Source organism: Scomber japonicus, chromosome 3 (assembly GCF_027409825.1).
Source record: "Scomber japonicus isolate fScoJap1 chromosome 3, fScoJap1.pri, whole genome shotgun sequence".
Taxonomy (NCBI): Eukaryota; Metazoa; Chordata; class Actinopteri; order Scombriformes; family Scombridae; genus Scomber; species Scomber japonicus.
This window is the reverse complement of record NC_070580.1, coordinates 21,573,498-21,591,232: the sequence shown is the minus strand read 5'-3', so window position 1 is coordinate 21,591,232 and position 17,735 is coordinate 21,573,498. Positions and strand designations below refer to the sequence as shown.

General features: G+C 37.4%; 2 protein-coding genes across 2 annotated transcripts; both read left to right on the top strand.

Annotated features, from left to right (window-relative positions):
- Window positions 1–133: 133 nt before the first annotated feature.
- On the top strand, window positions 134–7,398 carry tnfrsf18 (tumor necrosis factor receptor superfamily, member 18). The gene is made up of 8 exons (XM_053315536.1): window positions 134–333; window positions 4,383–4,459; window positions 4,621–4,752; window positions 5,194–5,284; window positions 5,374–5,444; window positions 5,563–5,673; window positions 6,738–6,877; window positions 7,291–7,398. Exons 1-8 carry the CDS (start codon window positions 134–136, stop codon window positions 7,396–7,398), a joined length of 930 nt encoding a protein of 309 aa, XP_053171511.1.
- Window positions 7,399–11,070: 3,672 nt separating this feature from the next.
- Window positions 11,071–17,116, top strand: arl8ba (ADP-ribosylation factor-like 8Ba). The gene is made up of 7 exons (XM_053316255.1): window positions 11,071–11,293; window positions 14,283–14,363; window positions 14,538–14,611; window positions 14,750–14,843; window positions 15,007–15,074; window positions 15,505–15,575; window positions 16,134–17,116. Exons 1-7 carry the CDS (start codon window positions 11,171–11,173, stop codon window positions 16,181–16,183), a joined length of 561 nt encoding a protein of 186 aa, XP_053172230.1. The 5' UTR covers window positions 11,071–11,170; the 3' UTR covers window positions 16,184–17,116.
- Window positions 17,117–17,735: the final 619 nt, after the last annotated feature.

Below are 17,735 nucleotides of genomic sequence, written 5' to 3'. Positions count from 1 at the left end.
AGAAGCGCCATACTACAACGTACCAGTTTCTTTGATGGTCTGCATCATTTATACGCTGTGGTGGTATGAGAATGTTGTGGAGTCTGTCCAGAAATGTGAGAATATGGGCTGTGTTGTATGGTCCAAGGTTGGCATGACGGTGGAGGACACCATGCGTATTGGAGATGGCAGCGCACATTGTGATGTTCCGACCACGTTGGCCAGGAACATCTATTATGGCTCTGCGGCCAATGATGTTTCTTCCCCTTCCCAGCCTCATCTAAAAGATGAACTCATGTGGGATTGCATGAGCATCCCATTCCAGTACTCCCTGAAAACAAAGAACAAAAATCAGTCAGTATGGTGTTATCCAGTACACTGGGAAACAATGTTGCGTGTATTGTACTGCAGTCAACATCCACATATGCTCGTCTGACCTCTTTGTTTCTTTGAGAGTTTCTCTCAAAAGGGGCCTTATAATCATTCATCACATGCCCATAACATAATTAAAGACACTCTGGGATATATAATACCTAGGGAATGGAGAGTTATGTATCTTGGAAGTTTGAATGACTATGTAAAAAAAGATAGATATTTAACCAAAATATTATTGATAACATGCAAAAATGCAATAACAAGAAACTGGTGCAAGACTGAACCACCCAGTATAACTCAGTGGCTAGAAATCATGAGAGAGGTTTGCACCATGGAGAGAATGACCTACCAGCTTAGCATGAGGGAAAGTGTCTTTGTGACTAAGTGGAATAAATGGATGCTGCATGACACAATGAAAGATGTATAAACGCTAACTGATTCAGATTTGAGTACTATGTATTTTGATAATGGATGCCTGTAACCATATCTGTTATGTTTTTGTTTTTTGTTCAACATATCTGTCCCATCTTTCTGTTCAACTCTGGGACTGCAATGGAATACATAAATCTCTTTGTTTAAATGTTCAAAATCTCAATAAAAATGTGAGCATAAAAGGCGCCTTATAAAGTTGTTTCATTCTGATTTGTTTTTGCTTGAGAATGCAAGCCAATGTGGACAGACTGACTTGTTGAATGTTGTTGAATATGGTGTTGTCTTGGATGATGTGACTTTGAATTTCTCGTAATCTGATTTCATTATTTTCCAAAACCAAGTTTACAATGGCAGCTTCCTGTACCCTGGTGAACATTTGGCCCCTTCCTCCACCATGGTTGCGTCTCTCAGTCCAAAAAAACAAATAATAGGGCTTGGACAATGCAGTCTAAAGATATTTCCCCCACAGTAGAGTAAAGTGTACAGGAAACTTGTACAGTTATGACAGTGCATGCCATCAGCCATTCATGAAATAAACAGGTGTCACCCAACTGATACACTATGACATGGGGTGTACTACATAGTGTGAAAGAAATTTTGGTTACATACCTGTACTCCAGTATAAATGTCCAGATGACACAGGCGACAGTAAAACAGCTCAAGTTGGGCTGCATTCTCTGTCCAGCCTCTCACATTGTCAGCCCATGGTTGATGACATGATCAACTAAGGTTGCTCTGATTTCATTTGAAAGTTGTTGTCTTCTTTGGCCATGAACTCCTCTACCAGCTCTACCCCTACCCCAACCTCTCACTCTTCCTCCCCCTCTCATTCTCAGACTCCCTCTTCCTCTTCCTCTCTCTGCAACGTCTTCCATTGTTGTTGTAAAAAAAAAAAGGTGCTCACTTGTGGTCTTTTCATAGTGCTTACTTCCTGATTGAAGTGGTAACAATTAACCATTGAGGTGTTTGGCCAAGTGGCACATACACTGCCTGGCCAAAATAAAAGTCGCCACCAAAAAAAAGGTCACACACTCTAATATTTCGTTGGACCGACTTTAGCTTTGATTACGGCACGCATTCACTGTGGCATTGTTTCAATAAGCTTCTGCAATGTCACAAGATTTAGTTCCGTCCAGTGTTGAATTAATTTTTCACCAAGATCTTGTATTGATGATGGGAGAGTCGGACCACTGCGCAAAGTCTTCTCCAGCACATTCCTTAGATTATCAATGGGGTTAAGGTCTGGACAATCCAAGTGTCTCATGCCCCCTCTTTCACAATTTAAGCCCGATGAATCCTGGCATTGTCATTTTGGAATATGCCCGTGCATGCCTGTAGTAAACATAGCCCTGAGTTGTTTTTCTACGATTTAATTTCACCAAACGTTTCACCAAACTTAAACGTTTGGTGAAATCAAATCATAGAAAAACAACAGTAGAAGTCAGAGCAATGTTTAATAGTGAAAGTAAGAGCATTTCCACGCGAACAATGCGAAGGGAACACAAGGGATTGAGACTGAACAGCTGTGTAGCTTTAAGAAACCCACTAATCAGTGAGGCTAATCAGAAAAAAAGGCTTCAAATTTCTAGGGAGCATAAAGATTGGACTCTGGAGCAATGGAAGAAGGTCATGTGGTCTGATGAGTCCAGATTTACCCTGTTCCAGAGTGATGGGCGCATCAGGGTAAGAAGAGAGGCAGATGAAGTGATGCACCCATCATGCCTAGTGCCAACTGTACAAGCCTGTGGGGGCAGTGCTATGATCCGGGGTTGCTGCAGTTGGCCAGGTCTATAATCCGTAATTTTGCTATCTGGGTGGGCTTTGTTATTAATATATCACATACTGTAGCGAGCTTACTGGATGAGTCAGCATAGGCACATAATCAGCTACTGTATGAAGTGGGCTTTGTGATTCAACACCTCGATAAGACTCAACAAAGCTGCAACTAATGATTGTTTTCATTATAGATTAATTTGTTAATTATTTTATGGTTCATCAATTTAGTGAGTGGTATATCTAAATGACAGAAAGTGGTAAAGATCAAAAAAGAAAGACTTCCTGAACTCAAGGAAATGTCTCCACATTGCTTGTGTTGTACAACTGACAATATGAAGCAGCCAGTATATATTTGGCATTTTTGCATGATAAATGACTTAAATCATCAGCTGATTTTCAACATTATTGCTGATTTATTCTCTTTCATTTAACCTAACAATTTGATTCATTGTATTCACTCTTTCAACAAATCCAATCACACTACACCTACACTAAGCTGCAAATTCTTAGAAGCTGCAGATATTGGAAATGTACAAGCTTAGCATGCAGGTGCTTAATGCTGTGCATCACATACTGCTGACCAACAAAAAACCCAGTACATTTACTACAGAAGCCTATAGGAAACCTCAACTGCAGCAGTAACAGCATCAGCTTTTACTGTGTTCACACCCTCTAAGTTGCAGGTGTTCCAGTAACCAAAACAGAATTTTGCAATTGTCTTTCAGATTACTGGCTTCTCGAGTGAGTCAATGCTATGCCTCACTCATTATTGTTGTAGGCACTTCAATTTAAATAAAAAAACAAACATAAAAAAGAAATAGGAAGCTTTTGGTAGCATGCTGTCAAAACAGGAAGCATATTACAAAATGCTATATTTTTACAAGCAACCAATGATACCCTTACTTCTTCAGCATAACTCTCCAGATTTGAATTTTGATATGGTTCCTTGTCATATTGAGCCATTATTTGTGTTGGCTATGAAGGAGAGAAGCCTTCATGGCAAAACAAAACAAAAAGTAGGTAACACTGGCGATCAGAGGCAAGTATGTATGGGACCAAACCTACCAACAAAGATATTTTTTTTTAAAAATCTCTTTATAGTAGCTTTAAGAATTTGGTAATGTTTCTGTTGTGTGGCTTGAGTGCACAGATCAAAAGGACATCAACATGATTTATATATGTTTCAGTTTTGTCTTGGGTCCCACTTTGAATGAAAGCTTGTGAGGGTCTACACTCAATCTAGCGTTCAAATTGCATACAATTAATTCATACTACAAAAACAAAACAAATAGGTATAAAGTTGTCATTCAGTTTTTTCTATTTCTGTTTTACTATCATTAAATTAACTGTGTTCTTCCCTTCACTCACTCTGCTAACCACACTCACACTGCAATGACGTCAGCAAATGAAGCAAGTATAAAACCCTGAGCACATCTGTAGAACACTGGCCAGAATGATTTCTCTAAACCATCCCTTGGCAATTATATATGTATTGAGTATTTTGACTTCAGATTGTTCTGCAGACTGCAATGACCGACAGGTTAAGATGGAAGATGGCAGATGCTGTGATCAGTGTCCCCCAGGTAAAACATGTATTAAAATGATTAACTTTTAAAGTAATAACAATTTTATTAATATAATTCTGTTGTATCATTTAATATAATTGCAACATTGTCTTTATATAACCAGTGAAAGATTGCACCCAAGGTAAATTTAAATGCTATTCATAATTTTAAAAGTAACTGACTTTATTTGTCTTATTTCAAAGGAACATATGTGAAGACGTTCTGCTCAAAGCTCCCAAACACTACTGTCTGTAGTCCCTGTAAGGAAGGCTCCTTCTCCCACACGTATAACATCTTTGACAGATGTGAAGAATGTCGATTGTGCAAACAAGGTAAGACTGAAAATCATAATAGATAAAAATTATACCCAGCTCTGAGAATATCCCACAAAACATCTGCTACTTATATTAAACAATGCGTTTGACACAGTGGAAAAAAGACCATACTGTTATCACCTGGAAATCCCGTGGTTTGAACTCTGGTCTTTTCACAGATTATACTGAGAAATGTACAGCGACCACAAATGCGAACTGTTCTTGCCGCTCTGGTTTCCTGTGCTCCAACAATATGTGTTCAAAATGTGAGGAAAACAAATGTGTCACAGGGGAGAAACCACTGAGGACAGGTAAGAATGCTTTTGCTTTTGAGCTATTAGAAATAAGCTGTGATGGCACTGTATTACTATCAAAATGATATGCGGCTGGCACAAATCTGGTTTGATTATTTGAATATATCTGTTACTATTTTATTTGTCATGATTGTGGGTGTGGGTCAGGGGGTGTCAAGGTGCACGAATATACCCCAGTGGAAAGAACATTGTTAAAGATGAAACCAGTGTCCAACCTTTGTGGCTTCAGTATTAATAATCTAATGATGTCATATATAATAATATAACAGTCCAATGGATGAAATGAGTGCTTTTACTTTAACACTACTACTTATGTACTTATGAAAGACTTTTACTTGTAAAGGAGTATTTTTACACTGGCGCTTTACATGACAGATCTGAGTACAGAATGCAAGCTGTGCTTTGACTTTTAGTTTCTTTCTGTCTTCACTGGTTTAGGGTTGATCGAGTATTCATACCAGTGTAAACCTGCATGCCTTGAAAAAGAATATTATGATGTGAAAATGGATATCTGCAAGCCATGGACACAGTAAGACCTATTCAAAAGAGTATATAATTTATAATGTAAGTGCTCTGGCACTCCAAATGACAGCGACATAAATGATTCCTGGTTAACAGGTGCAATGTGTTGGGACTCAGAGAACAGTTTCCAGGGAACAAAACCCACAACTCAATATGCTATAGCAATGGTATGTAGATGTAACAACATTTTATAATCACAATAATAATATTTGTTATGTTGTACAAAAGTACTCAATGACAGTTCAGCTTTGTTGAAATAACTTGAATGTGGTGATTTTTTACTAGATGGAGATTTGTTGCAGGTGACTCTTGGCATCGGCTTCGTTTTGCTTTCTCTAGCTCTTCTTATGTTAGTATCTTATGCCTGTATAAAGGTCCTAAGGAAGTACAAAGCAGGTAAGTGGGCTCCAACAGAAATACTGCACATGTCAATATGTCAACTGAACATATAAATATAAACATGTACTAATTTTATTCATTACAAAAAACATAAGTTCTATTCTATTCTTGTTTATCAAAAACATTAAAGTCCTTATGCAGAATAATGTAAGTGCAGTTTGACTTTACAGGACTGTTTTGTTAACATTAAACAGTTTCTCTGTGCTCATCAAAAATCAGAGTTTAAGGGGTGGGCCTATGACCCAGTTTGGAAGTAGTTTGGAGCCAATTGAAGCTGGAGCCTATACAATTTAGTGTGATGCAAGTGGATAGCTCCCAGTCTGAAAAGTAAAGTCAATGTGCAAGTGCCTTAAACCTGAATTCTTTCTAATGGCTGCGCTGTATGGAAGTCTATGAGAAAATTACCCTACTTCTCACTTGATTTATTACCCCATTTAACAGTTTCCTAATGCGTTTATGGTCTCAATCGCTAGTTTCATGTCTTCTTCAATGCGGCATGACGTTCATTTTGTAAATTATGGTCCCATTTAGAGTATAATAGACAAAAAGTAAAGTATGTTTTAGGGCTTGGCAAACAGGTCTACTAAGGCAACCACAACAACATTGATTATGATTCACAGGGTATCAGTGTATCTTCCACTACTGTTTCAGATCATGAAACTTTTTTCATGAAACTTTTTTCATGATCAGTTTTATGCAGTTTTATTCAGCTTTTGGTTGCTAAAAGACCCTCTAAGGAGTTGGTTGTACCATGTGTCTGGTAAGTACAATTTGCTTGTTTTTCACTAGTGCGCTTTAGTATTAGTATTATCACAGTTAACCATAGGCACTGTGCTAACCAGGCTAGTAGTCAGGGTCAGCTCCACCCTTTTGTCCAAATATGGTCACCTCTGGCTCCAAAAATTCAAAAAAGGGTCTAGTTGTTGTCTTGCAGGCCCAACACCCCCACTTCAATGTACGTATTTCTGTAGTGCTACATTTCTGCAGCAGGCATTTGATGATATTATTTGAACCTGCTACTAATTTTAAAATGCTGTTTGTTATTACTGTCTCTGTTTCAGATAACAATCCTATTGACATTGTAACAGTCTCTACCAACACCTGTGACTTTCACCTGTCAAAAGAGGAGAGTGGGTGCCAGCTCATCATTCAGGATGAATCCAAGGATATGAATAGTATGGCCGCACAGCTGCTGGAAAAGGTCAACACGTTTTGATAAAAAAGACTGAGATGACAAGATCTGTCTGTTTACTGCTGATTTAATAATAAAAAGCATGTTGCTCCATGCTAGCACACATTAAAAAATCAAATCAAATCAAACTTTATTGCATGAAGTGCAATTATTGCACATTACAGCAGTAGGGGTCCTTTACAACAAGTTAAAATGCTGTATAATAAATAAGTGTAATAAATAATGGCAATAATAAATTATGGGTGGGAGTAATATAAAATAGTCAGCTGTATAAAATGGTCAGCAGTTTAAGAACCTAACAGCATGTGGAAGGAAGCTGTTGATCATTCTGGTGGTTCTGGTTTTCAAGCTTCTGTACCTTTTGCTTGACGGCAGCAGTTCAAAGTCCTTATGAAGCGTGAGGGGTCCCCAACAATGTTCAGTGCTCTGCTCCTGCAGCGGCTCTGGAAGAGTTCTTGTACAGAGGGGAGAAAGACTCCGATGACCCTCTCAGCTCCCCTAACAATCCTCTGCAGGGCTTTTTTGTCTGACACACTGCAGCTTGAATACTATGTGGATATGCAATATGTCAGAACGCTCTCGACCACACCCCTGTAGAATGCTCTGACGATTTTGGTGGGGAGGGAGGCCTGTTTCAGGAAAGTGAAAGAACAGTATATGTGCCTTGATCATAACCATTGTTATGGTGTCCTTGAGCAAGGCATGTAACCTCCTTTTGCTCCAGTAGAGCTCAGAGGTGAACAGTTAAGACAACACTTGCAACTTTCAGGTCTGAATGTGTGCAACCGTGAGTATGGAGCGTTTAGATTGAAATGCAATATAGTAAATAAAAATCAAAAGTTACCGCTTAAATATACACACAGAGGGCCAGACTGTGACAAGACAAGATACAGTATGTTTGAAAATTCACTGAAATTATGTAAATAACTGGATTTTTGTACAATGCCAAAGATTTTAACTCTTAACTTTTTTTTGTCCACATGATGAAGTGACACTGAATGCTTCCAATGTGTGTGTATGTGAAGGAAAATATGTAATAATAAAAATGTTTATTTAAAATTCATTCTCTATTTTCTGAATTCACCTGCTGGGATTAGCAAAGATTATCTTATTTTATCTTAATCCACTTTGGACAAAAGCGTCTGCCTAATCTAATAATTGAAGAGCTAATTGGTTAGAATGTCAAGGTCTAGTCACATTCACAGTCCTGCAATGCAGTCTGAGTGAGAGTCCATTTCAGGCATCTGGCACTCATTACTAAATTCCTAAATGATATCCATTTTGCAATTTAGTCAACTTTCAATGCCTTTATTGTCATTGCACAGCAGTACAACGAAATAAAACCAGCAAATGATGAGACATAAAATACACTATGGGTAAAAAAAGAGAGTATAAATAATAAATAAATAAATATAAATACAGATGAAAGTAGTGCATATGCAGTATGCAGTACTGCACATTCAGTGATTTCAATGGCAGTTTGATAAAAAAATGTTAATGAGTCTGGAAGTGCGAGATCTCATGGACCTGTGCCGCCTTGCAGAGGGCAACAGTGTGAATTGTTGGTGTCCTGGGTGAGAAGAGTTCTTGATTATGTTTGTGGCCTTACTAAGACATTGGCTTTTGTGCAAGTCCTCAAGTGCTGGTAACTGTGAACCAATGATGTTTTGGCTGACTTGACGACCCTCTGGAGGATCCTTATCAGATTAATTTGATTCATTTTGTTGATGCCTCAAAACAAATGTATTAGCCTATGAATTAAAAGTGAGCTTTATTACAATGACAATTGTACAAAATGAGTAAAACATTTTTTTCTGTTTTGATAATTTGTTTCTGTCTGTGACGATGATAGGGAACCCATTTCTTAGTTCTGTCCTTCCAGCACTATGAGAACAAATATGCTCTGTTTCTCATTATAAGGAGAAACACTTTATAATACACACATATACACACATTTTATCATTTATAGTTACAGTATCACAGTGTTTTATAACAAGCCTTTCAGCTCAGACTGAATATTTATTTATTGGGTATATTCCTTGGTGCAATGACATACCAACATATTCAAATACGATGAGAAGAGTTTGAAAGAAAGTCATTGTAAGGACAAAAGCATGCCATTATCAGGGGTATATCCAAAATTTTAGATACAGTGGTGAAAACTAAATGTAGCTCTTTTAGATAAAAATTGTTTCGTTACAAACAGATTACAAAGAGTTATACTGTTAGATAATTTCTGGACATATTGACTAAAAAGTGACTAAATCCTGAATATTTTAATGTAAATATTGACAAGTTATATTATATATAAAAACAAAGACAGCAGGTTTGTGTTCTAACAGGGTGTATTATACAGTACATTAGAGGTGTAGATGTATCATTGAACTCATCAACGATTTTAATAAATTCCAACCACATCAAAAATGAACATAACCATTGCTATAAAATGTATGCACACCACAGGATATCACAGACTGGAGTCAGCATATTACTGTAACAAAAACCACATCACCAAACCCTTGAGCACATAACCTCAGAGCCCCCCCCTTTTAGTAAAATGTGTTATTTTTCCTTATTAAATAATTTGTATCAGTAAATCCAAACAATCAAATGAATACCTCATTACATAATGTAATAATTGCACTGCTAACTGATGAGGTACATTTTTATTTTTAGTAAAATGTGTCTTATGTGAAGACCCCCTCCAGACATGTTTTATAATACACTACTACTACTACTACTACTAATAATAATAATAATAATGATAATAATGATAATAATAATAATAATAATAATAATTATTATTATTATTATTATTATTATTATCATCATTTGTGTATATGTTTTTTCCACAAAAAACATTGTTACCAAGTTAAGAATCCTTAAAATTAGCCTACATCTCCTCCTCCCTCATTAAAACATTATTCATCACAGATGAATAATGAAAGGCCAAATGTCCAACTGTAATGTCCAACGTATTGTAATCATCATTGTAACTGTAATAGGCAAGACACATTTCTTTTATGGACTTTAAAGTCTCCCTCCATTCAAAGTGTGTGTTTTTCTTGTTCCTTCAGTTGGATGTGTGTGCTTCACTTTGCAGGGTGGAGTGTTTGCAGAGTTTGACACTAGAATGATGTTTTCACTTTCATCTGCTGACAGTGGAAAGTTTCTCTGTGCTCACTTAAAATCCAGATTCAAGGTGTGGCCTTCATATATGATTTTTGACTTAACACTTTGGTCCAATATTCAACTCACACATGTGATGTGAAAACTTGAAGCCTCTAATCAATCAATAAATCATTTTTTGTTTATATAGTGCCAAATTTCAGGATACTTTTCACACCCTTTTCAGAAGGTCTTGACTGTAACTGAAACCCATAAAGAACAACGTTGTACTCCAACGTTGGATTACCATAGGATTATGATATGGTGGGTTAATGTTGACATCAACCTCCAATGTTAAAAAGACATTGTATTTTGTTTGTATTCTAACGATGGATGCATGCTGGAACGTGGCTGGTTGGGGTTAGAAGGAGAGAGAGGAAGGGACAAGAGGGAAAGAAGGAGAAATGGGAGAAAGGAGAAATACAGAGAAGCGGGAGAAAGGGAGAAAAGATGGAGAAAGTGTGAGAGAGTGCAGAAATAGCCTATGATAGCAGTAAAACCTCTGAAATTAACAATATTTACATTTTCATTGATTCTGGGATTTTTTTATGAGGGTGAAGATGGAGATTGATCAATCAATCAATCAATCAATCAATCAATCAATCAATCTTTATTTATAACGCACCAAATCACAACACAAGTCATCTCATGGTACTTTTCACATAGAGCAGGTCTAGACCGTACTCTTTCATTTAATTTAAAGAGACCCAACTTTCCCCCATGAGCAGCCATCTACCTTGACTGGTTAGGGTTGAGGGAAAGAGAGAGTAAGGGAGAAGAGGGAGAAAAGAGAAAAAAGAGAAGAAGAGGGAGAGACACACTAAAAATTATACAACCAATGCCATTTTAAAAGGAGAGTGGAATATTTTATATGAGTCTTTTTTTTTTTTTATCTGGAAGGGGTCTTCAAACATTTAAATATTTTCACCAATAAAAATCAATCCAAACAGTCTTTGCATGTGAGCAGATGTACTCCCTTCATGTGAGCAATGGGGGCGCTGTGGAGCACATTTCTGCAGGTTGATCATATGACAGCTGCCTGCGTCCCACCTCCCTTCCTCGCTGGAAAACGCCACATCTGACAGGGAGGGAGAAACAGACACAACACAGGGGAGAGTGACCACCGACCTCAAGATGCTGGCACTAATAAACCGGCTTTTGGACTGGTTCAAGTCTCTGTTTTGGAAGGATGAGATGGAGCTGACGCTGGTCGGCCTCCAGTACTCGGGAAAAACAACATTTGTAAACGTGATCGCTGTAAGTCTTCAGCTGCTAGCCACCTTTGCTAGTGTAGTGCTAATGCCATTAGCGCTAATAATGGGATAACAGTTACCAAGCTAGGTCTGATGTAACGAAAATGTATGTGTGGTTTGTCTTCTGGGACCTCAGCATCCATAAAAACAACCCCGACAGCTGAGTCAGGTTGCTTATCATGTGTCAACAAGTCAGCTGAGCTAACTGTGTTGCTTGTCGGCTAGTTGTTATGAATGTTTAGCATGCTAAAACCAAACGTAGCATACATGCTTCTGCTCAGTTGTAACTTAAATTTGATCCCCTTCAAACTGTTGGATCATTTCTCACTGAGTTCAAGACTACAAAGCCTACAGGAAGTTCAGAATAAAAAACATGTTGACCATTACAACAACTACCTGAAGTGCAGCCAAACACACACACACGTACCAAGGTACCTTGCAGCAAAGTGAAGCTGGTATCCACTCTATCTCACTCGCTCACACACCCACAAATTATTCTTCTGATTTTAGGGACTTGTTTCATAGAGATGAACTGGAGCTGGCTCACTAATAATGCATCGAAACGGGGTTGGTTATTTTTAAACTTGCATGTCCATTTGTGAGAAGAACAATCTTCATCTCTCTCTCAGTTATTGTGTGAGACAGACAGGTTACTTAAACACACAAAAAAATGACCCTTTTAACAGTTGATTGAGGGTAAAATTACACTTCAACCCATCACACAAACGGTGGTTAATGCTTTTTTTGTGATCATGTGAAATGACAACTGCAATAAAAGTACACAGATTGTATCTTCTGCTCTGACCTCCTGTCATTGAGTCTGAAGTGCATCGGGTTCTTGGCAAGATGCTTCCCTTGTGCAATTTTGCGGGGATTTCACAAAAGTGGTGGTTCTGATGGAGCAAGTGTCATTGGCTAATCATTTGAGGACAACAGAGTTTTTAGTAATGTGTTGTGAAAAGCAAACTTCAGTTCTTTAGGTAACAGAATTGTTATAAGCTTGCAGAGGTGATGGCTCTAGCAACATTTTGCACACGCGCCTTGTAGTCCACTGGCTGTCTCTGATGACTAATCAAATTGAACTTCACTGGCTGTAGTATGAGTGTGACTGCGTTTCATTGGTGCACAGCCTTTGAGCTTAGTGTAAAAATATTCCTTGCTTAATTTGGTACGGTAGGGAATGACATCGATAACTAATGGACCTTCAAACTGGGTGTCACAAAATATATGCATGAAATGTACATACATACAGTCTGCTGTCTGTCCTGTTTGATGCTACCATCTGTACACATTTACCTAGGACTACATTGATAAGATGTTAGGTTTAGGTTTTGTTTGACATCAGTGGCAACAGAGCTGAAACACTTATTTCTATCAAAACTCCAAAACTTTCATTGGTTTCAGCTTCTCAGTTGTGAGGATTTGTAGCTTTTCTATGTTTAGTATGATTGAATATCTCAATGCTTTCAGTTGTTTGTTTCTGTTTGAAGTCATCTTGGACTTTAGGACACTGACTGTATTTTTTTTGCTGTTGTCAGACATATTCTATCAAGAAAATAATAAGCAGATTAATTGATAATAAAAAATGATTGTCGTTTGCAGCCCTGATCTTTATAAATAAAGTAATTCATAGAAAGACAGAACCCCAGTTTGCAGAGTCAACAGGTGTAAGTTCTTCTAGGCAGCATCTAATTACTACAGTACAAGTGCTAATGGAAGTGTTGTTTATCTAATTCAAGCACAGGAGGAAGCACATCAGCAGTGCATGTTTTATTGTGCATTACAGTTTAAAAAAAGACAACATATTTACAAAATAACACAGTCTGTCAAGTTGGATTGCAGTGGGCGGATGTCAGAGGAGGAAGTTTGGTTTGAGGTAGGAACATAACTTGCACCAAAGAGATGAAAGCAGTCAAAGTCAGCCAAGTTTTGAGTGAATGAGTTGTAGTGTGGGTGGTTCCTCCTTCCTCCTTCGGTCATAAGACTGCTGCATTCATTTCCACTTATCTTCATCAGGTGACTCTGTCAAGTCATGTGCTGTGAAATGTGCACGCAGCACACAGCGCAGGCTCTCAGCTTTACTAAAGGAGGCCAGGGAGAGGGACTATAAACAGCTTATAGAGTTTGATGTGAAAGGGGAATTGCTACAGATTCTGTATGCTAATGTGTTCTTTCCCTCTTCTTTTTTCCATAATGAACTTTACTCTGACTCAACTTTGTTACACATAAACTAGATTTCAAAAACCACATATTGTTAAATATTAGAAAATGTGATGATCTTGTTTTATTAGTCTCATGCTCTTAAAAACAAATAGTAAAACAGCTCATTTTTTTATGTGCAGATTTTTTGAGGCTATTTAAAACTTAAAACTAATATGGTTTAGGGATAATTACAAAATTGTACATGTGACTAATTTTTCTTACTAGAAACTTGGACTTTAAAATGTATGCATGATACAATTGAGTGACCATTTTAAAATGAGCGTGTGAAATAGCTGCTTTATTATGCTTTGGGGTGAGTAACTGTAGTTCACGGTGTACAGTTTTCTAGTTGCCAACTATTTAATTAATTGACAACTGACTTGATTGATTTCAAAATTCTCTGGTTACAGCTTCTCAGATGTGAATAGTGTGTTTTTTTAGTCCTCTGTGACAGTAACAACAACAATAAATAATAATAATAATAATAATAATAATAATAATAATACTAATAGTAATTATAATGATAATGATGTCTGATTTCTTTAGTCCTCCATGACGGTAAACTGAATATATTTGTTTTGTAGGTTAAACAAGACATTTGTGGACGATTTCATCTTGTGCTTTGGGAAACAAGCACTGGGCATTGTTCACTATTCTCTCATATTTTATGAGCAAAATAACTAATGGATTAATTAGAAAATATAAAAAACAGATTAATGAAATGAATTGTTAATTGTAGCCCGAATGTGTAAGAAATGACTTTAAAAGTGTGCTTATGTTTTTCCTTTCAGTCTGGGCATTTCAGTGAAGACATGATCCCTACAGTTGGGTTCAATATGAGGAAGGTCACCAAAGGAAACGTCACCATCAAGGTAGATATTTGAGTCTTCCTGTTCACTTTTTTCAAAACATAACTGCAATTAGTCTGGACAGTTAGTGAAATGTTGACAGCGCACTGCTTTTTATCAGAAGGTAGGACTGTAAATGCAATGTTAATGACATTTGAAACCAGAATATCATGTGATAATGTGCCCTTCATTCTGTAGATCTGGGATATAGGAGGGCAGCCAAGGTTCAGGAGCATGTGGGAGCGGTACTGTCGGGGAGTTAATGCAATCGTGTGAGTGAGCAAGTTCTGGCGTTAAAGCTTGCCAGATAAATAAATGAAACTATCACTTGCTGCTGGTGCTGGACTGGGCATACTGTAAATGTCTTTAAAATGCATCCTACTAACTGTTTCAGTTTTACTCATTTACAGGTACATGGTTGATGCAGCAGATCGTGAAAAGGTGGAGGCGTCTAGAAATGAGCTTCATAATTTATTAGACAAACCACAGTTGCAAGGAATTCCTGTAAGTGTTCTCCCGAAACTAGATTTAACAATGGACTGATTCTTTTTTACCAGACATGCAAAACTATGTGTGGTTTTATATCAGTGACTACTTGTTGCACTTCCATATAAGAGTCACTGCTTTGTCACATTATTGTTTGTAACGCATCTTTTTTTTTTTTTAGATTTTGGTACTCGGTAACAAAAGGGATATCCCCAGTGCTTTAGATGAAAAGCAGCTCATTGAGAAAATGTAAGTATGAGAAGAAGACTACACTCAACATGAAGATTATGAAATCAAAGTCATGAAATTTGTCTGATTCATTCTTGCATAGAGTTGTACTGGAGGAATAATTTGGGATTTAATCATTAGAATATTATTATTATTGTTGTTCCTCAATGTATTACTTTTTAATTCTACTTTAAATTCGATATCAGTTGAACCACTTGTATGTTAATGTTCAGAAAAGTGGGACCATCTCTCCTTAATTTCCTATTTTTGTGAAAACTGGAGCTGTGTTAAGCATATTGTAGCATATTGTGAAGAAATAGCTCCCCCTGCTGTCAAGTGGATAAATGTGCTGAAAGTTACTGTCATCCCCTAAGCTGTATCTCACTCTTTCACACCAGCAGGATGCATTTTTTTGTATTTATTTGTTCATTATTAATCTCTTCCTTCACAGGAATCTGGCAGCTATTCAGGACAGAGAGATATGCTGCTACTCAATTTCTTGCAAAGAGAAAGACAACATTGGTGAGTTGCAGTTAATGACTGCGTGTAATTTCCAGTTTTTTCAAATTTTAAAATCTTTCCACAACCAACCACACTCATACTATTATTGCTTCAGTGGAGATTTAGTCACTAAATTATCTTCAAACAGTATCCTTTAACTGTCCAGCCCCCCAAATCTAGAAGAGACGATCTGATAAAAATGTTGATTTGTTCCTCTGAATTGGATTGGTGTGTGCCCTGACAACAAGACTGCAGGAACTAGTTGAAGCTGAAAAAGCACTTCTGTTTTTTTTGCATATTTTTAAAATGCATTCATTTTTTTATTTCACTACTTTTAGGAAAGCACAATAACTTATTTAATCTTTTTCTGTTGAACACCTTTTGAAACCAAACCTGCACCCTTGTGTGAACCTACTGTATAAGTAAGGGGAATAATTATGGCATTTTATTGGGTTTTATGTAGCTAAATCGTATCCAACATTGTATGCCATCATGTTGCTGTGTTGCTACTGAGTTTTTAAAAAGTGCCTCAGTGATTAACCAATTGTCTGACTGATACCACGTTTTTCGTGATTCCAGATATTACACTTCAGTGGCTCATCCAGCACTCAAAATCACGGAGGAGCTGAAAATGCAGTAGATGTTTCTCAGCTGTGTTTGCCATGTTACCATCATGCCACACCCTCATCGCTCTGCCATGATGTACAGTCATATCGTCAACTCACATGCTGCACTGTTCCGCTCGTCTCACACTATTTTCTCTCCCCTCCTTTTTTTCTACTATGTGATAGTTTCATCAATCCTTTGAATGCACTACCAAAAACTTAATTCTGATACCAAATTTAAGGAATGTAATTGGCATTATTCTTGATGTAAAGCTGTACTTCAAAAGAGTTAGAACCTAATTTGGGATCTACCTTTTTATCCTCAAGGCATTACTCAGTTGAACATACCCAGTGATTTATAACACTAATCTCGGGTATTCAGCAACATCCTGAGGAAGGAAACTTTATTTGGTCAAACAGGCATCACATTACAACAGATGTTCTCCACACAGTCAGATATGATGCCAGGAGATGGCTGATGTGGACATACAAGTTTTCCCATTTCTGTCAAGCTCTACTCTGATTGTTTTTTGAGGACTGTCATCTTTTGCTTGATCAGGTTTTCCTCTTTCAAAGACATGTCTGTTGTTTTAGAAAATTGTATTGTATTGCATTTAAGCAAGTCAGTTTAAGCAGGTCTGTACAAATATCAAGCTAGTATGATTTTTACTGATGTGAGATATGAGTGTATGAATATAAGATTCTATTTAAAGTCTGAATGTACTAAAAGTAAAGCTGTACGGGTTGTGTCGTGCATATTGGCCTCTGTTTGTAAGTCGCCTCAGTGGAATGATGTCCTTTGTGCTGCCTCGAAGCTGAGAGAGTGGCAGAATTTAAAGTGCCTTGTGCAATGTCTCATCTCTGAAGCAAAGCGGCATGCAAGGTGTGCCTACCTGGGTAGAGGAAAAACCACCACTTCAATATATTCAAGAAATAAAAAGGCATGCTTTTTAATTTGGATTGTTATGTTTTTTATTTTATTTCACAGAACTTTTGAGATTGGTGTGGTCACTACTGATTGAATCTTTGTAGGATTAAAATTAATTTAAATGGCACGTGCTGAGAGCTGGTTAACACAAAGTGAAGAGTTTGTAGTAAGACTTGGTTTCAATACTCTTGTCCGGAAGTAAGACAACCAGAGGCCTGTACTACGAAACTGGATTAACATACCCGGGATATATCTCCGTTACATGGGTAGATTTACCCAGACATTCGCAATCCTGATAAGCGGTACTACGAAACTGGTCAACTATGAACTCGGCAATTGAACCAATCTGGATCACTGCGCGCTCACATAAAGGGGAGGTGTTTGCAGCGTCTGACCAATCACAAACATGGAGAAACCCTGCAGAGCAGACTACTTTACTATGGAGGAGCAGACAATTATTCTTCAATATGAAGAATTCAAACACATCATCCAGGCAAAAAGCAACACTGCTGCAGCTAAAGCCAGGAAGGAATGCTGGCAGAAAATTTCCGACATCAAGTTTGATATTCAACATTCAAAATACAAACCTAGTATACGCTTCAACTATTTGAGTGAATGATGTCAAACCAACTGTATAACAGACTAATA